This window comes from Antedon bifida, chromosome 10 (assembly GCF_963402885.1).
Source record: "Antedon bifida chromosome 10, ecAntBifi1.1, whole genome shotgun sequence".
NCBI classification, from domain to species: domain Eukaryota; kingdom Metazoa; phylum Echinodermata; class Crinoidea; order Comatulida; family Antedonidae; genus Antedon; species Antedon bifida.
In genome coordinates, this window is record NC_136235.1 from 4,772,729 (window position 1) to 4,794,938 (window position 22,210).

Genomic DNA, 22,210 nt, shown 5'->3' on the forward strand with positions numbered 1-22,210 from the left:
AATTAGTTATAACTCCTTGGAACTGTCCTGTTTCATCTTTTTTTTCTGTATTCTTTTTTCTTTCTGTCATTTTTGTGCAGAGCTTATCTCTAAAACTTGTAAACTTAACATTTCATAACTTTGTCAACATATGCGCATTCACATGAAGTTGTGCACCCCGTATTTTTTTAATGACGTCATAGTTGTGCAACGTGACTTACGCGCATTTTTACGTTTTTCGCGTATTTAACATAGATCGAAAACCATATAACAATTTCAAATGAAACTTAGCAAAAGTTTAATTTATATCATGCGCTAACTTTCTGTGGAAAAAAATGACATGTTTCACACGAAGTTAAGCGCGCACGCGCGTTTAAAATTTCAAAATGCGAAAAATCAAATTTTCCAATTTAAATAAAATATTCGGAAATTTTCAGTCTAAAAGGAGGTACATCAGTTGACTAATAATAGAACAGAAACTCCAAAACAAACGGGTGAATTTGAAAAGAAATAAGTTTTTAAAAACTAATCGTATCAAAAAATTATGTTTTCAAATTACAAATAAAATCACAAATTATAACTCTTTCCTCTTGTACAAATATGAAGTTTTTTGGACAAGTAGTTCTCGAGAAAATTGTCTATCTTTTAACACTAGCAGGTCTGAAAATTATACTAAAAAGTGGTCCAGAATTGGGAACCTGGTCCAGATTAATGGAGTGGTCCTTGACGACGTATCTATCTATATTTTTATTTTGGTAAAGATCTTGTAATAATTTTTAAGTAATCCTGCTAACAAACAAACAAACAAACAGACAAATAAACAGACACACGCGTGTTATTTATTTTCTTTTTTATTTATATACAGCGCGAAGAAAATTTAAGTTTTAAAATAAATATAATATAAAGGTAATAATCTACAAAGAACAATTTTACACACATATAAGCCTAAATTAGTAGTACATGTACATTCATGGTTTGCTCAAATCTTTATTTGTTAATTCTTAATAATAATATTTGTTTAATACTGCTACTATTTTATTGTCCATAGTAATATAAATGGAAATTCATTTTAAATTGGCATGAAATATACAAAAAAAAGATATACTATACAAATTCAGAAGATTTCAACTAAATACACAAGAACACATTAAAAGCTAGGTTATGTATAATACATACAGATTAAAAGCTTGTATCATAAAATTATTAAAACTATTAAAAATACATTACAAATAGGAAGAATTGCACAATGATACATTAACACTACAGTTTCCTATCTTTTTTGCCGTGAGTTTATCAAATGTATGATAATAGAATAAAAAAGGTATGTAGACCAAAACTTTATCCAGCACTAACCCACTAAACATGATAACGCATAAAGGCTATAATATAAAGACAAGCTCAAACAAATATGAAATGGTTCCTATTTTACAATGGATTTCAGTTGTCTCAAATTGCTATCTAGATTCGGAATGAAAATTAATTTTACATAGGATTGACTACCTGCTGCCATTACTCAAAAAGCAATATCACAAAACATAAAATACATACAATTCTAATTTGCAAGGATTTTCTGCTGTCTAAATTTGCTATTTAGTATCGAAAAGAAAGTTAATTTTACATATGATTGACTACCTGCTGCCATTACTTAATTTGTGTTTTAAACTGCGTCCCGGTCCAACAGCCTTTCTCTGGGACAATTAGGTGACAGTAGCGCTGTTTCTATTTTTGCCCAAAATAACGGCAGTCTGTCGGGATGATCTTCCCACTCAATATACGTTTTCTTGGTCAATATCTTGTGTAAGAGCACTGGCATATGTTTAGATGACACCTTCTCAAGTAACACCACAACTAAGATGTCTTCATGATTGTCGAACATGCGCATGCGTGCCATCTCCAGCTCAAAGTAACACCACTCACTTTTTGCAAAATTTTTAGAAACAACCACCACTACTTTTCGGCTATACTTTACAGCATTCGATATGTTGTTTACAACTGCTTCACCTGGAATAAAATCTCGGTAGTCAACGCAAAGTTTAAAGTTTCTTTGATCTTCTAACGATGGTTGTAGAACTTTGAGAACCCAGTCTTGGTCCTCGCTGTTGTAAGATACGAAGGCGTCATACCGAATGTCTTCTCCGTTGATCGGTGGTGGTCCTTGGTTGTCAAGCTGTTCATACTGCTTACGAAGACGACGTCTTTGTATCCAGAACCTAGAATATGTCCAGAATATGTATAAAAGTCAAATTGTGTTTATAGATCTTTTTTATCGACTAATAATAATTATGTTCAAAATATTATTCTATTAACATTAGGTAGGCCTACGGTAGGTTATAGAGGATTTTACTATTAGTGAGAGGTTTCAAGAGGGTATGCAAAATATAGTGTAATTATTTTCTTATGAAACTGTACGAACAAATCTAAACCATCCAAGGACTTTGTTCAAAGAAATAAAGAAAACAATGTTGAGAAAATCGACAAAAGCAACCAATGTTGCTACACAGGATATTAGAACTGGGACACTTGACACACACGGCCAACCATTAGGGCTTATAGTTTCGTATTAGAAGTAAATTTGAACTAAACTTTACACAGAAAGATGTTTCTTGGTGAAATGAGCTTTAAAATGTTAAATTGCTTTATTGACGTTACCTTATATCATATCTGAAGTTATACAGCAGAATCACAATTATCACGACCATAATACTAGCTGATGCGGGTGGAAGTATAATCTTTAGATATTTCATTAATTTACTGCACTGTAAACTGTCAGGGTCAAAATTCAGCAAGAACTGACTGTGTCCTGCGATCCAATTCATCTTGCATTTTGTATCATTAAGATTCTCAATAGTGACGTTTGTCATTCCAATCCATTTTCTAAACCATACCATATTGCAATCACATACTAAATGATTGTAATCCACGCCAAGTATCTGCAACATTGTCAAATTTTGTATACCGACATTTTCTGAGATAGTAGAAAGAGAATTGTCGGAAATGATAATTGTATTAATGTTGTTAGATCCTTTAAAGGCTTTATTAGGAATATATGAAAGTTTATTATAATCCATGTATATGTAGTTGAGCGATGGAAGATTTTGTAAAAAGTTTTTCGGAAAATATATAATATTGTTATGGGAAATGTGAACTTTTGTCAACTGTTTAGAATTCTGAAATATGTTGCTTTCTATCGAAGTTAACCCACAGTTTTGAACATCTAGAATTTCCAAAGAAACCAGGTCTACAAACCAGGCTGCTAAAAGTCTACCCAACATTTTGTTTTTATTCAACGATAAACTGATAACATTTTTCAAACCACGAAATGAATTTCCTTCAATCAGCTCGTATTTCAAGTCATTATCATCTATACGCAAAAATTGTAAATCAGATAATGTGCTGAACGAATTATCCTTTATAGCAGTTATATAGTTATACCTCAGCGAATAATATACAACATCAGTTGGTACCGTACTCTTTAATGGAACGGATTTTAATTGTAGGGTTGTACAGTAAACATTGTGACCATAGTATACGTCATTTCCGTCATGTTGTGGACAGTATGTGCAATTGCATTCGTTAGGACATCGTAGTTCACTAGCGTTACGAGGAGCCTTATCAATATAAAAAGGATCTTTATCGTAGCATGAAGAATGTTGGTAACCAGTAACAGTCACCGACGAAACAACCAAACAAAATATCTTCAAATAAAACATCTTTAACAAAGGCATTGAAGATGACGTTTTTATCTGAAAAATTGAAAAAAATGAAAAAACTTTATTTAGTCATATATTATTTATGATATTACCTTTAATTATATAATACATATCAAATGAAATCTTTATTTGTTCCATATAGAAAAGGAAACATTGTTTTCCTCGACAGAAATATATTTAAACAAACAAAAAATGTTCATCATACATTCGATAAAATTAGAATTTAGAAAAATAAAAATGTTAAAGACTCGCACAACAAGAGAAAACAATCGAACAAGGAAACAGTAAATGATTTTCCTTGTATTTTAAGCGATTCATTACGGTAGTGCCGTAGGCAAGAGGTACGGTTGGTGAGGTTTTATCAATTACTAAATAAATCTTCTTCATAAATATATGACTAAATTTATGATATTTCCCATAACGAAATTGAAAGTTGGTTCTCACGAATGCTATAATAGAGTTCTGCGGTGCTGACGTCACGACGGTAGGTTGCGCCATTTCGTAGCTAGAAAACGTTCAACCTGTCTGAGTGACTACAAGGTCACCGATGGTTTGGAATAGGCTTATTGAAGTAATCATTTTAAAACTTAATAATTTTCAATAAAAAGAAACTAAAATTTCAAAAGATTACTAAATATTTGTTTTTAATAATCTATTTATTCTTCAACTACAGTTTGAGTTTTTAAAAATCAAGCTAAGATACATAATTTTTGATAGAAATACAGATCTATAGTTTATCAACATAGTAGCGTTGTGAACGCATTTTTGGTTGTGCCATCTATCGTTGTGACGTCACACCACAGAACTCTAACTCTTCTTCCCTGCACCACCCATTTACCTCTTCGCCCTGAATTGCTTCTTTATGCTCTTAGTGCTTCTATACTCGGTACTGCTAAATAACACCTTTACGCCTTTGTTTTGGTTTTTGGACGGCGTCTTAAATTCAAACAAGCGACAACATTTTAAGATTAAAATAACAAATTCCTTTCATTATTAACTTGTTTACGTTTGGAAAAATCTAGAGGTTATACACACTGAAATTGCTCCAATGGTAAACAACCAGTCAAATATTTAAAGACACCTTCCCTACAATTTGTGACGTTTTGTAAAAATAATACATATGTATATTACTTTAAAAACATTAAACCAGGTCATTCCTTGTCCTAAATGTACGTTTTATGGTAAATTATGATAAAAAGTGAGAAACAATGACCTCTCGTGGACGGTATTTAGGCCTAGTTTGTAGGCCTAGCTGGTAAACATCGGTAACGGAACATCGTACGCCAGCTATATACCTAGCCTGACGTTGTATAATTGCTGCTATTTTTGCCAGACTCCGTTGATACAATTTGGGGAAAACCCGGTATTTTCCATTTGTTTTGGCCTCACGATCGATCGAAAAGTGGGTGGATTACAGAAGCAAAAAACAAAAATATCAATCCGCGCGCAATGCATTTTGAGAATTATAGCGGGCCGCTATAATTATTAGAATCGACTTATTTTTCACATTTTTAACCATTTAAAGACGAAAAAAGTTATCGCAATAGGATCATATAGTATTATTTTTACATTACAAACGTTTGTGATCTTAAATTAGATCTAAAAAAAGTAGGAAAGGTGTTAAATTGGTAGGGTGAGTGAACTCTATTGATACCTATGCCTATAAAGATGAAATGCTTACATATCTATTCTTAATCACGACATCTAAATTTATATACTGATCGATACATACCCTAAGAGAGCGAAAGAGCTATACAAAAACAAAACAAAAACACTAGTAAAAGTAATTACAATGTAACGTATATCCTTCCTTATTACGATGAGTTTCACTTCCTTGTAGTCCCCCTCAAGATGATACATTGTCACTTAGATGGTTCACCGTAAACTATAGGCCTAGTAGGTAGAATATTTAAGAGATATCTCGAACATAGGCCTATTTAGGCTATATATAATAGATTAGAACAAGCCTCGGTATTAACGTACACGCAACGCAAAGTATGCTAACAGCAAGTACTTACAAACGGGAAGAGTTACAAGTTCAAGTTCAATAAGTTGACACCTGGGTTGACATCATTGGATTGAAGTAGCGTACATAATACTTACCGTAGTGAATGTGAATTAAACAATACACTGCCCTCTATATACAATAATGTTACCTATCACAAATTCCAGAGAGGGAGTAAGGCTGTTTCATTAAACAATTTGTAATTATTATTATCAATTTTCTTACTTATCTTATATATCGCACGCAAAAAATGTACACAAGTTTAAAAATAAATATGATATAAGCCTAAAGGTAATGATCTAAAAATAACAGATTTTCACACACATAATGTAGTAGAACATAAATGATTAATCAATTACTTGTTGGTTAATCAATTATTTTATTTAATTTATTTCAGAAATATTATTTATATAAACATTAACAAGAAAATAACAAAATATGGGCGTAAGACCAACATTACTTAAAAGTATCTATTATAGCACCCTCCTGAAACTTTCTCCTCTTTCTCCCACCAAGTCGCCCGACTTTCGCGCCGTTTTGGGCATCTTTAAATTCCTCTTCGTTAGACCGGAATTTTTTTAGGAAATTAACGAACTTATTTTTGTTGTTTATACCAACTTCTTTACGACGACCGAATGAAATTATATTAGGTCAGATCAGGTCATAGATGAATTTACTAATGATAATATTATTACAAAATTTATTTACGAATATATTACTAGTGTTATTTCTCTATTAGGTAAAAACAAATTGGAAAGGGCAGTATTTTTTTTATTTAAAAGAAAATCGATAGTAACATAAATAGAAGTGAAATCACACCGAACTATCACAGCGCCTCCTACCTTACCATTTTATATTATACAAAATTATGAATGTTTATGAGTATAATGGTACAAAAGAATGGCATGAGGTGAATGATGAAAGGTTATATTTCAACGAGGCGCGAGCCGAGTTGAAATATAACATTCATTCATTTAAATCGATAGTAACATAAATAGAAGTGAAATCACACCGAAATATCACAGCGCCTCCTACCTTACCATTTTATATTATACAAAATTATGAATGTTTATGAGTATAATGGTACAAAAGAATGGCATGAGGTGAATGATGAAAGGTTATATTTCAACGAGGCGCGAGCCGAGTTGAAATATAACCTTTCATCATTCACCAAAGCCATTATTTGTACCATTACACGAATATAAAACATTAATTATTTGTTTTATACAACATCTAAATAGATTCCTATCATTTGAATCAAATAAAAGGTAGGCCTAGCCTTGTCTACATTTAATTCACATTGATTAAAACAGTAACATTTGGTTTTTAATAATATTATATTAAATGTTATATTTATAGGGATTTTATAAACACACCTACTTTAGTGTTAATTATGTCAACAAACGACCAAACATTCCTAGGCCTTGTGCGAGGCTAAAACGCATAGGCTAGGCCTAGCCTAATACTAACAGTCCTAGGCCTAGGCTAGACCTAGTACTAGCTTGGATGAAAGGCAAAACTTCGACAGACAATTGGAACTTATCTAGGCTAATTATGGATTTTCCAACGATTCCACGTCTTGCAGAGATGTTCCCATTAATTAATCAAAATCCTAATTTAAATGCCTTTTTGATCTAAATTAGTACATATATATCGCTCCCAAAATGTACTTCGCTAAACCTGTCATAACATTCAAATCGCGGCGAAAGCACAAATAGGTGGCGCTGTTGTATTTCAAAAGCAATAGTATAAAACAAAATATTTTCCAATCGCGAAAAGCTTTTTTTTCGTACACAAAAAAAGTACTATTAAACCATCGTTTAATAGTACGTACTATTGCACCCCATGTGACCCACATTCGTCCAATCAAATGACTGGAATTTATTTATGTGTTATATAAAATATAATAATAATTTCCATTTGTACAGTGCTATTCCAACGATCATTGCTCATGGACTTGGATGTTACACTTTTCAAATTGCTGCTTCCCTCACGTTATGTCAGTGCTGCCAATCATTCTAGTGCTTTCTTATCTGCCCACCATACCATACTTTCCACCTGAGTAGTGTAATTAATGCTCTTGTTGCTTACCATACCTTTCAACCGAATTGGTAAAAGCAGTGTAAAATAATGAAGATTTATCGTGTGCACTTAATTGTCTACATAGGTTTTCATTTAATATTGTTTACATCATCTTTAACCAACAACCCATTAAATACTCAATTATAACCTTAGCGTTGATACAAATTGGGGAAAACCCGGTATTTTCGCTGAAAAGTTAGGAGTCTTCCATTTGTTTTGGCCTCACGATCGATCGAAAAGTGGGAGAATTACAGAAGCAAAAAACAAAAATATCAATCCGCGCGCAATGCATTTTGGGATTTATAGCGGGCCGCTATAATTATGAGAATCGACTTATTTTTCACATTTTTAACCATTTAAAGACGAAAAAAGTTATCGCAATAGTATTATTTTTACATTAAATATAGTTTGTGATCTTAAATTAGATCTAAAAAACGTAGGAAAGGTGTTAAATTGGTAGGGTGAGTGAACTCTATTGATACCTATAAAGATGAAACGTTTACATATCTATTCTTAATCACGACATCTCAATTTATATACTGATCGATACATACCCTTAGAGAGCGAAAGAGCTATACAAAAACAAAACAAAAACACTAGTAAAAGTAATTACAATGTAACGTATATCCTTCCTTATTACGATGAGTTTCACTTCCTTGTAGTCCCCCTCAAGATGATACATTGTCACTTAGATGGTTCACTGTAAACTATAGGCCTAGTAGGTAGAATATTTAAGAGATATCTCGAATATAGGCCTATTTAGGCTATATATAATAGATTAGAACAAGCCTCGGTATTAACGTACACGCAACGCGAAATATGCTAACAGCAAGTACTTACAAACGGGAAGAGTTACAAGTTCAAGTTCAGTAAGTTGACACCTGGGTTGACATCATTGGATTGAAGTAGCGTACATAATACTTACCGTAATGAATGTGAATGTCGGATTAAACAATACACTGCCCTCTATATACAATAATGTTACCTATCACAAATTCCAGAGAGGGAGTAAGGCTGTTGAATTAAACAATTTGTAATTATTATTATCAACTTTCTTACTTATCTTATCGCAAGCAAAAAATGTACACAAATTTAAAAATAAATATGATATAAGCCTAAAGGTAATGATCTAAAAATAACAGATTTTCACACACATAATGTAGTAGAACATAAATGATTAATCAATTACTTGTTGGTTAATCAATTATTTTATTTTATTTATTTCAGAAATATTATTTATATATAAACATTAACAAGAAAATAACAAAATATGGGCGTAAGACCAACATTACTTAAAAGTATCTATTATAGCACCCTCCTGAAACTTTCTCCTCTTTCTCCCACCAAGTCGCCCGACTTTCGCGCCGTTTTGGGCATCTTTAAATTCCTCTTCGTTAGACCGGAATTTTTTTAGGAAATTAACGAACTTATTTTTGTTGTTTATACCAACTTCTTTACGACGACCGAATTCAGATCAGATCAGGTCATAGATGAATTTACTAATGATAATATTATTACAAAATTTATTTACGAATATATTACTAGTGTTATTTCTCTGTTAGGTAAAAACAAATTGGAAAGGGCAGTATTTTTTTTATTTAAAAGAAAATCGATAGTAACATAAATAGAAGTGAAATCACACCGAACTATCACAACGCCTCCTACCTTACCATTTTATATTATACAAAATTATGAATGTTTATGAGTGTAATGGTACAAAAGAATGGCATGAGGTGAATGATGAAAGGTTATATTTCAACGAGGCGTGAGCCGAGTTGAAATATAACCTTTCATCATTCACCAAAAGCCATTATTTGTACAATTACACGAATATAAAACATTAATTATTTGTTTTATATAACATCTAAATAGATTCCTGTCATTTGAATCAAATAAAAGGTAGGCCTAGCCTGGCCTACATTTAATTCACATTGATTAAAACAGTAACATTTGGTTTTTAATAATATTATATTAAATGTTATATTTATAGAGATTTTATAAACACACCTACTTTAGTGTTAATTATGTCAACAAACGACCAAACATTCCTAGGCCTTAGCGAGGCTAAAACGCATAGGCTAGGCCTAGCCTAATACTAACAGTCCTAGGCCTAGGCTAGACCTAGTACTAGCTTGGATGAAAGGCAGAACTTCGACAGACAATTGGAACTTATCTAGGCTAATTATGGATTTTCCAACAATTCCACGTCTTGCAGAGATGTTCCCATTAATTAATCAAAATCCTAATTTAAATGCCTTTTTGATTTTGATTTAAATTAGTACATATATATCGCTCCCAAAATGTACTTCGCTAAACCTGTCATAACATTCAAATCGCAGCGAAAGCACAAATAGGTGGCGCTGTTGTATTTCAAAAGCAATAGTATAAAACAAAATATTTTCCAATCGCGAAAAGCTTTTTTTTTCGTACACAAAAAAAGTACTATTAAACCATCGTTTAATAGTGCGTACTATTGCACCCCATGTGACCACATTCGTCCAATCAAATGACTGGAATTTATTTATGTGTTATATAAAATATAATAATAATTTCCATTTGTACAGTGCTATTCCAACGATCATTGCTCATGGACTTGGATGTTACACTTTTCAAATTGCTGCTTCCCTCACGTTATGTCAGTGCTGCCAATCATTCTAGTGCTTTCTTATCTGCCCACCATACCATACTTTCCACCTGAGTAGTGTAATTAATGCTCTTGTTGCTTACCATACCTTTCAACCGAATTGGTAAAAGCAGTGTAAAATAATGAAGATTTATCGTGTGCACTTAATTGTCTACATAGGTTTTTATTTAATATTGTTTACATCATCTTTAACCAACAACCCATTAAATACTCAATTATAACCTTAGCGTTGATACAAATTAGGGAAAACCCGGTATTTTCGCTGAAAAGTTAGGAGTCTTCCATTTGTTTTGGCCTCACGATCGATCGAAAAGTGGGAGAATTACAGAAGCAAAAAACAAAAATATCAATCCGCGCGCAATGCATTTTGGGATTTATAGCGGGCCGTTATAATTATGAGAATCGACTTATTTTTCACATTTTTAACCATTTAAAGACGAAAAAAGTTATCGCAATAGGATCATATAGTATTATTTTTACATTAAATATAGTTTGTGATCTTAAATTAGATCTAAAAAACGTAGGAAAGGTGTTAAATTGGTAGGGTGAGTGAACTCTATTGATACCTATGCCTATAAAGATGAAATGCTTACATATCTATTCTTAATCACGACATCTAAATTTATATACTGATCGATACATACCCTAAGAGAGCGAAAGAGCTATACAAAAACAAAACAAAAACACTAGTAAAAGTAATTACAATGTAACGTATATCCTTCCTTATTACGATGAGTTTCACTTCCTTGTAGTCCCCCTCAAGATGATACATTGTCACTTAGATGGTTCACCGTAAACTATAGGCCTAGTAGGTAGAATATTTAAGAGATATCTCGAATATAGGCCTATTTAGGCTATATATAATAGATTAGAACAAGCCTCGGTATTAACGTACACGCAACGCAAAGTATGCTAACAGCAAGTACTTACAAACGGGAAGAGTTACAAGTTCAAGTTCAATAAGTTGACACCTGGGTTGACATCATTGGATTGAAGTAGCGTACATAATACTTACCGTAGTGAATGTGAATGTCGGATTAAACAATACACTGCCCTCTATATACAATAATGTTACCTATCACAAATTCCAGAGAGAGAGAGAGTAAGGCTGTTGAATTAAACAATTTGTAATTATTATTTTCAATTTTCTTATTTATCTTATATATCGCACGTAGAAAATGTACACAAGTTTAAAAATAAATATGAAATAGGCCTAAAGGTAATGATCTAAAAATAACAGTTTTTCACGCACATAATGTAGTAGAACATAAATGATTAATCAATTACTTGTTGGTTGATCAATTATTTTATTTTATTTATTTCAGAAATATTATCTATATATAAGCATTGACATAAAGAAAATAACAAAATATGGGCGTAAGACCAACATTAAAGTATCTATTATAGCACACTCCTGAAACTTTGTCCTCTTTCTCCCACCAAGTCGCCTGACTTTCGCGCCGTTTTGGGCATCTTTAAATTCCTCTTCGTTAGACCGGAACTTTTTTAGGAAATTGAAGAACTTGTTTTTGTTGTTTATACCAACTTCTTTACGACGACCGAATGAAATTATATTAGGTCAGATCAGGTCATAGATGAATTTACTAATGATAATATTATTATTATCATAGATGTCAATTCAAAATAGCGTGTCTTGTATGGCGTTCGCTTAAAGGTTCCGCTCCAAGTTACCTGAGAGATGTTCTTACTGTGCGGAATGTTTCTCGCAGTACTCGTTCAAGCACCAGCAATTATAACCTGACAATCCCACGAACTAAACGAAAGACATTTGCTGACCGTTCGTTCGCCGTAGCAGGACCCAAAATTTGGAACAGTTTACCAAGTCACATTAAACACTTAGACGACTATAATCAGTTTAAAAAACATTTAAAAGCACTATATTTCAAACAATGTTACGATACTAATTGATGTGAAGCGCCGCTGATTATAATTAAATGTTGTATAAATGTGCGCTATACAAGTAATAATAATAATAATAATAATAATAATAACATTTATTTACGAATATATTACTAGTGTTATTTCTCTGTTAGGTAAAAACAAATTGGAAAGGGCAGTATTTTTTTATTTAAAAGAAAATCGATAGTAACATAAATAGAAGTGAAATCACACCGAACTATGAAATTATATTAGGTCAGATCAGGTCATAGATGAATTTACTAATGATAATATTATTACAAAATTTATTTACGAATATATTACTAGTGCTATTTCTCTGTTAGGTAAAAACAAATTGTAAAGGGCAGTATTTTTTTATTTAAAAGAAAATCGATAGTAACATAAATAGAAGTGAAATCACACCGAACTATCACAGCGCCTCCTACCTTACCATTTTATATTATACAAAATAATGAATGTTTATGAGTGTAATGGTACAAAAGAATGGCATGAGGTGAAATATAACCTTTCATCATTCACCAAAAGCCATTATTTGTACCATTACACGAATATAAAATATTAATTATTTGTTTTATATAACATCTAAATAGATTCCTATCATTTGAATAAAAGGTAGGCCTAGCCTGGCCTACATTTAATTCACATTGATTAAAACAGTAACATTTGGTTTTTAATAATATTATATAAAATGTTATATTTATAGGGATTTTATAAACACACCTACTTTAGTGTAATTATGTCAACAAACGACCAAACATTCCTAGGCCTTAGCGAGGCTAAAACGCCTAGGCTAGCCTAAAACTAACAGTCCTAGGCCTAGGCTAGACCTAGTACTAGCTTGGCTGAAAGGCAAAACTTCGACAGACAATTGCAACTTATCTAGGCTAATTATGGATTTTCCAACGATTCCACGTCTTGCAGAGATGTTCACATTAATTAATCAAAATCCTAATTTAAATGCCTTTTTGATCTAAATTAGTACATATATATCGCTCCCAAAATGTACTTCACTGAACCTGTCATAACATTCAAATCGCGGCGAAAGCACAAATAGGTGGCGCTGTTGTATTTCAAAAGCAATAGTATACAACAAAATATTTTCCAATCGCGAAAAGCTTTTTTTTTCGTACACAAAAAAGTACTATTAAACGATCGTTTAATAGTGCGTACTATTGCACCCCATGTGACCCACATTCGTCCAATCAAATGACAGGAATTTATTTAGGTGTTATATAAAATATAATAATAATTTCCATTTGTACAGTGCTATTCCAACGATTATTTCTCATGGCGTTTTGGACTTGGATGTTACACTTTTCAAACTGCTGCTCCCCTCACGTTATGTCAGTGCCAATAATTCTAGTGCTTTCTTATCTGCCCACCATACCATACTTTCCACCTGAGTAGTGTAATTAATGCTCTTGTTGCTTACCATACCTTTCAACCGAATTGGTAAAAGCAGTGTAAAATAATGAAGATTTATCGTGTGCACTTAATTGTCTACATAGGTTTTCATTTAATATTGTTTACATCATCTTTAACCAACAACCCATTAAATACTCAATTATAACCTTAGCACTTTCAACATACTCTGAACTGCGGCAGCGATGGATGCAATCTTATCTTCTAAAACTAAAAATTGTCTTCGTTGTTTTATTTTTTATTTTTCTAACTGATTACGACGTAATAAGGAGGCGTTAAGACATTACTGTTATCTTGTTTGTCATTTACTATACATTATATTCACAATTATAAATTCATTAATATACCAACTAATTCGATATTTGATTAAACCCGAAACATTTTATTTATTGTATCGTTAAAATGTATCTCTATCGTTAGGTTTTCATTTTCAATTATTGTATAGAATAAATACAGTTATTCAATAATATTTGATATATCTCATAAATACCTACATTCACAACCTTATACTTACCCAACACAGATGGTTGTGGCCAAATTGGTGTTATATGATGTTACTATACTACTATACTTTTAATAATCGAGAAAAATTGTTCACTGGCTTATTTCATATGTATTTAATACCACAGAAGCCAAAGTAATTTAACGTATTTGAAGTACGGTGCATTTAACGTATAATTGTACGTACAATTACAACGTAATTTAAAATTCTGTACGATTAACTTAATTTAAGTACATTTAATGTAATTGTTTTTAAAGATTATAAAAAAAAATATATTACTGCACATTGTCTATTTAGAGTTTTTCTTTCTGTTAGAAATGTATTTGTTTTATAGATTCGAACCTATGTTTCTTTGCGACATTTCGGCAACCTTTGTGCATGTTTGAAGGTACGTTTATCGATGTGTATGTTTCGCTCACATTCAATTCACCAGGGAAAAAAAGTAGTGAGCCCTCTATCGGCAGCGAATCGTTTTTGCACACGAGACAGCGTGAATAATTACCCGGAAGCAACTTTGTTTTTAAAAATAAATATTAAGTTTTTGCAAATTGGCCAATTGGAACTTTTGGTTTTATTTACTAATGAATAATTCATGAAAACCTTTGACACAGCATCTACGAACCACGTGATATTGTTTTTTTATCGACAAAGCCATTATATCTGTGTCAAACAAGGGTGAATGACACCGATGTTTTTTAAACAATTTTAGGGTATTCGAATGTTAAAATTTCGTCTAATTTGTTGAGGCTGTAATAAAACAACCTAACTTTTTGAGAAGGTGGGTTTTATATTTTCTGGATATTTAATTTTTCAATAGTAGTTAATAAAAAAATCTCGTTGGTGTTATTTTTTATTTTTTTTTAATGGCTGCTTAAACATGTGCCTTTTTGGTTATTTTACTGCTGAAAATGGAACACATGGTTGTAGCTAAAATCATTTTTTTACACCATAAGATTAAAAATGTTGCTTTTTAAAATAATAAGAACATTATATAATATATAGGAAAGCTGTTTTTAATCATAAAACTTTACAAAGCCTCTTATTTTATTCAAAAATCAATATAGTCTAGGCCTAGTTTACAGTTAGGAGAGCTAGGCTTTAGCCTGTTATTATAGTGGAGTAGTGCGTGTATTGTTGGCGCGTGTTCATTGTCGGGCGCGCGTATTTATAGGCCTAGGCCTAAGGAAATAAAAATAAATGATTACAAATAAAACTAAATATTGATTATTATTAATTTAATGTTGTTTTTTTTACAGATCACAGAGGGATGTTCTTAAGCTGTTTGCATACTTCAATACAATAGAAATAGCATTAATCAACAACAATTCCTCATTAATTTACCGGCATATGTGAAACAACACATACAGTAATTATGGATATCTACAGATTTTTATTGCCAAAGGACATTTAATTTTTAAAATCTTGTTATTTTCCTAATTTACTTATTTAAAGGTTCAAGCGGAGGTTGGTTGTTGTGCGGTAATTGTTATAAAGTTTAAATGTGATTTCCAAATCGGCAATAAATAATCATTATAAATATAAATAGAAAAAGGCCTAGTACAAAAGATGTTAATTTAATATACAAAACTTGTTGTGTAATTTGTGATAATATTAAAAGTTTTATGTTAAATGGTGTGTATTTCATTTATTGCTCCATTATTATAATAAAAAGAAGGGAATCGTGAAATTTCATTAATTATTTAGCCCCAAGAATGTATTGATTTTATAGTATTTTACCAATTTAAACAGTCCAGGCCTAGCTTGCAGACAGTCCCCCCACCCACTTCACCCAATGCTTAATAATTTTAAGAAAAATGAAAGTTCAACACTTTATTTCAAAATTTATAAGCCCTTTGTCCTCATATTTTAAGATTATGAATCAGCCACTTAACAAAAATAACAATCGAGGGGCCAATGATGAAGCGCATCTTCCCTCATTCTCTTCGCCTAAGAAAACGATTATTCCAGCCCTGCCGCGTCTCCCTAGGCCTACGCGCACCGTGCTTTCGCTTAAAACAGACCTATATTCAACTCCTTATAGAATTTGTTTGAAAAATAACACCAAGCTTATTTTTGGAAATCTTAGAAAATACATATAAGACTATATTATACCGTTTTCAGAATTTCATTTAAAAGTTCCAAATTAATGTTAACTATTTTAACAAACTAGTTAGTTTTCACTTTCTTGTTTTCGTCGTATGACTCGCTTTGTTTACGCTTACACTTGGCTTAGATGTTTATCTTAGAATTCGAATAAATGAATCCATAATCAACAAAAATTGGCACTGTTGTGGTTTTTGTTTAATATAAATGTTCCTAATACACAGAAATCAATTAAACAGCAATATAATTTAATATAAACGAGTTAAAAAGGAAATTTAGACAGCCTATAAAATACGGAAGTCAGAACTCGCGTCGCTCGAAATGTTCGGTAACTTTCTATTTATAGCCTATCGAAAAAGGCTCTGGCTAACTTTTAAATTAAAACGGCTCTCGGAACACTTAATTTCCCATTATCACTATTTGACGTGGATGTGCGCTAAATGGTAGCAATGAATTACGATAGAAAGTCGTTCAGTTTAGTATTTTGTCATTGATTGATGAGTGGTAAATTGATATGGTTTAAAGTAACCAAGTATACATTTCTAAAACACCAAGTAAAGATGCGTTGTGTTCGCAAAGTATGTCGTACATGATCGTAAACTTAGACATGGAAAATAGACATCGGAAACTAATAGAGAATTAGATTCGACATAAAAAAAGGAGATGACTGTTTATTTCCTGCATGGTCACTTAAAAAAATGTTTCTGTGTGTCGGATTCAAATTGAAAATTGGAAGAAAATATTCTGATTATCAACATGGGTTCAGTAACGCATAAATCGTATAACGTTAATCGTATAAACGCGAACGCATTCTATTTGATCCTTGTATACAACAAATGCTAGATTACCAAGAAATTATTCATTCTATTGCGATTAGCAATAATTATATTTAATTTTATAAAACTTCACTGTGCTTTGACAAGAATATGTGTTGTAATTTATGTGGTCTTAATGTATTATATTAGATTATTATTTTTTATATTAAATAATGTTTTTGAACACATTTACGGCCGCCATCTTGTTGGTTCCCCTCCCAGCTCCTGTATGTCGGAATCACTTTTCAGTCTGGAGTGCGCCCTCTAGCCTTCGGCTTTATCTCACTGTATTACACTCAATTACGACGACCGCGCGCACTTGCGTTGCGCTTACATGCGTGCATTGTGTGCCGAGTGAGTGCCAAGCTTACGAATTGCACGGCTTCTTTATATTTCGAGCGTGCAACGCAACACACAACCGGTGTGAAATAGCGTCGCAATAACTGCCTATTTAAAATCATGAAATGAATTGCTTTCTAATTGTTAATCAGAATGGTAGAAATATCCTTCTCATAAGTTTATGTCCGGTATGTGAATATGATCAATAAATACGAAAATAAATTTAATTTAAAAGACATTCATTAGAGATAAGATGCTAACAATGTACAAAAGAAATTGTTGTTTTCTTTTTCTATGATATGGATTGATTCGTAACAAATAATAACAAGTTATATAATAAATATTTAGTTAAGTCTTAAAGCTCAGGTACAGGCATGAATTTTAAATATAATATCTGGTTAATTGTACATAAATCAAATATTTGTAACAGAAATCAAGACGAAAAAACATGAATTTCCCTTAATAAGGTCAAATACAAAATTTGGCAAAATTCTGCCATAAAAACGAGGAAGACTTTTTTTCAGTAGTTAGGTAGTTGAACCTAATGTACTAACATGTCTGGTGACTCCCTAGAAGGTGAAAAAGATGGTGGATATACGGTGGATAATTCTTGCTATAGCATGAAAATAAAAATCTGAAGTTCAATAAAAATACCAGAAATGTAAAATTTAAGTTATATTATTATTTTCAACAAGCTCGTGTAACACAAATGAAATCCCAAAAAATTATGAAACATAGGGGAAACTATAGATCGATAATTAGTGGAATGTATGATCAATAGAAATGTAGTCCATATTTTACTCATTATAAACTAAACAATTATACAACAAATTTTGCTTGGAATGTCTGTACATTTACGTTTACATTTCTGTATTTCCCTTGTATCTCAATCGATACTGTTTAAGACATTGTTACCCACATAATTTTGTTTCAGTAGAAAAGATATATCAAACTATTTTGTTGGTATAGAGGACATTTGAATAAACTTTTTTTTGCACAATATCTCAATAATATAAACGTGGGTAGGCCTATTTGTAATCTATTTGATTCGTTATTAGCCAGAAGTACTTTATACACGGCGTTGTTACATTATCTAAAAATAAATTAATTGAGGTTGTTATGTTTGTACCAATGGATTGAAAATACGATTTCAATTCCATTCATATTGATACTAATGGCAGTGAACAATGGGGAAATACTGCTTCTCGTCGTTTATTTTATATACGCGCATTGTTATTTCTTAATCTGAAAAGTGTACCTTCATATTATATCTCTCCTTTACCTCATACAGATGTATTTTGTATGCTATTTCCATTAAATTCTATTGTTGAATTCTCATTCAATAATAACTGTCTTTTACCAACAAACAACTAAATTGCTTATATCTGTAATAAACTTGATTGGATTTTATTAAAAATTGAACAAACCAAATCAAGATTTATTGTTATTTAAATAATTTATTGTTATTCGATATTAAATGGAAATAAAATATATACGTTAGAGGCCAAATTTCACGTTTTCTTTGCTGTTGGTATTATTTTAAAACACGTCGATAATTCAACAGATATATAAATTATTATGAGCATAATGAAGTAGACAAGAAAAAAAAAAGCTGATTAAAATACATGTATAAGAATTGAGTATTAAAAAAAACGTATATAGTTTTTATTTTTAGACGCTTCTAGTAATTTCACAGCAAAATTCAAAATCTTAGAAAAATAAAAAATAATTATAATTATTTTATATAGTCTGTTTTCTCTTAAATTTGAAAAAAATCCCACTAAAATACTGAGACAAATAGAATTTGGAATCGTGGATTTGGGAAAATGTCATTTAAGAAAATCCGTCCGTTCTATAAAGTCATGTGATTTAAACCTACAAAAACATTTTTAGATGTTTTATAATTTATAATGTATAATGTATAATATTATTATCTATATCACTCATTGTTTGTTTGAATAAAAATCGAAATCAACAAACGTGTTAAACAAAGTTTCCTGAATGTTCTCAAATTTAAGTTATTATTGCCTTCATCAACTATTTTATACATATACTTGGAATTGTGTTTTTATAAATGAATTTAATTTTTTACGTAACATATCAAGTAAAGTGAATTTCAAGACGAACAAACAATCACTTACCTTAAAAGGTACTCCTTTTAACTAATTCTCGTTTACAATTTTGCATCAAGTAGAGTCGGGACTTTTTAAAGTAGACGATATCAATATCTGTTATTTGAGGAAAATCATTTCTATTTGGCTTATTAGACAATCAAAGAAAATATCTACCATAAAATGGCACGCCAATCCAGTACGGTAATGTGAGATCGAAAAGGCTATACGCCATTATACAGTTACTAAAAGTATCATAGTGCCGCAAGGATATATTGTAATTTGATGTGGAATCATTATTTCAATACATCATTTTATAGATAAAACACATATTTATATTATACCCAGAAAGATGCTATTAAAACTTTATTTTAGTAAGTTATTTCTGTATCAATGTTTCTGTTAATTGATTAATATTCATTGTCACGTGAATGCTTTTATATTAGTTTTTTCTTGAAAATTGAAAAAAAAAATCTTGATGTATCATCACTTTATAGGTATTTAACAATGTATCTTAACAATTATTATCAAATAATATTAATATTGTACGGCTATATATTCTCTTAGTTTCCGTAAGCGACCATGTCAAAATGATTCTACTGTGAACTACCTTTTGTTCCACCTATTGCAGTATAACAAAATGTACTTATTGCAGTAACTATTTCGTAGAATATAATGTTGACATGATACCTACAAACTCTAAAATAACAAAAAACACCATCACTCAATTGATTAACGAATGATATTCATTACCCATTTTAAAGATGTATTGTCCCCCAAAAACATGAAATGAAGATTATTTAAATCACACTTTGAATATGTCATTTTGTAGTTTTAATAAAGTTAATCACTTCCGTAGAAAAAAAAAAGAAAAAAAATAATGTTTTCACTTATAACATGACAAACTAAATGGTTAAATTTCACCAAAAACCATTGGCTGGCAGCCAATTTGACCATTTTTTGCTTTAAATTACAGTTTTTTCAGGTAAATACATTTTTTTTCGATCCAATTTTTGGTCAAAGTGGATAAATTATTATGTGCCATTAAAATGGCATATTCAACAAAAAAATTATAAAAAAATCTTTTTCAGGGGGACAATACATCTTTAATACATTTTGAAGTCATTTTGGATATTATACTCTTAGCTTGGTTCACAAACATTTTAAGAATTTGGATATTATAATTATATTTCTTAAGCTCATGTCCAGACTTTTTACATGCTCAGGGTGCGTAGGTAATGGAAAAAAATAAAATGTGTGTAAACGTTGATCGAAATTAGATTATATACATCACGGTAGAATAATAAATATGATCTCACTTTAAATATGCCACTGAAACTGTTACTCTCCAAGTAAGGTTAAAGTCTATTTATTCTAGGACAATAACGATCGACGATAAATATATAAATATGCATTTATCCTTACATAAAACAAAAGAAATCTAAAATGTTTTCAACTTAACTCCATCTATGCTGTATTTTATGAAAATTGTATTTTCACACTTCCAATCAAATGACGTCATGATTAGTAAGAGCAGTAATATCGTGACGATACAACAACATTTAATTGTTCTTATTGATCATGACGTCATTTGATTGGATTTAAAAACATATTATCTTTATCAACGACAGATTAAATGGTTATCCAATAGTTCTAAAATGAAAAACTCTTCTAGAATATCTTTTGTTTTATGTTAGAAAAATGTTATCCATTTATCGTCGATCGTTATTGTCCTATTGTGTTGCAGCCTTAAGAAAACACTGTGCAAAACTCTAATATTTAAAAAATATATTATATTATAGGCCTATTATTTAAAGAAAATTAATTAAATTATTAATTAAAATTACTTCTGTTTTTAGATATAGATAATAATGTATATAAATTTCTATACAGTTTTGTACCTTTCTGTTGTTTTCTTACAATGTTGTTTATTTTTTACCTTTTTTTAATGACATACCCCTGTGAGCAGTTGGCTATTACCATCAAATAAATGTCAGAGGTCTGAAGTTCAACTTAATAAAGGGGTTTAAAAGGGTCTAGAGGTCCTAATTACTTCCGCTGAACACAGGTGCCAATGGCGCTGCTCATTATACAACCGCTCTATCCAGGGGCGCTATCATGGTATTGTTGGCTGATGTCCTTTACTTTCAAATCCTCAACTTTCCCCTGTTGTTTGCTACCATCAGATAGGTATTCACTAATATGGATTAAGTTTAGACAAACACAAACAACAGACAATATATATTTGTACATAATGGTTTATATATTGATGATATATCATTTTGCTTTTCAATTATTATCATTATTTATTTATTTATTAAGTGATTGTTGGAAGTAAATATTTTAATCATATTCGTGAACTAAATTAATTTAATACTAATTTGTTGATTATACAAGATTACATGATATAAGTGCACGATTAAAAAGACTGAGACGAAAATGATTATTATTGGAATAATTGTTAGTGCAAAATGCTTATTATCGCGTAATTATTATTAAAAACGTGATCGGAGAGTGCTTGAAGTAATACCAAATAAATAGATAGAGTACATCATTCATGTTATCAGAACAAACACAA

The 22,210-nt window shown here is 31.0% G+C and overlaps 3 protein-coding genes and 1 long non-coding RNA gene across 5 annotated transcripts in view; 2 read left to right on the forward strand and 2 right to left on the reverse strand.

Annotated features, from left to right (window-relative positions):
* LOC144854208 (SH2 domain-containing adapter protein F-like) overlaps positions 1-22,210 on the forward strand; it is a 219,523-nt gene that overhangs the window by 145,787 nt on the left and 51,526 nt on the right. The window lies entirely within an intron of this gene.
* LOC144854232 (NADH dehydrogenase [ubiquinone] iron-sulfur protein 4, mitochondrial-like) overlaps positions 1-22,210 on the reverse strand; it is a 125,714-nt gene that overhangs the window by 81,305 nt on the left and 22,199 nt on the right. The window lies entirely within an intron of this gene.
* On the reverse strand, positions 1,260-4,608 carry LOC144854399 (toll-like receptor 4). The gene is made up of 3 exons (XM_078712346.1): positions 4,528-4,608; positions 2,629-3,722; positions 1,260-2,189 (listed from the first exon to the last, which is right to left on the reverse strand). Exons 2-3 carry the CDS (start codon positions 3,702-3,704, stop codon positions 1,637-1,639), a joined length of 1,629 nt encoding a protein of 542 aa, XP_078568472.1. The 5' UTR covers positions 3,705-3,722; positions 4,528-4,608; the 3' UTR covers positions 1,260-1,636.
* LOC144854907 (uncharacterized) lies at positions 12,909-13,595 on the forward strand. Its single transcript, XR_013614722.1, has 2 exons — positions 12,909-12,952; positions 13,480-13,595. It is a non-coding gene; the product is annotated as an uncharacterized LOC144854907 (long non-coding RNA).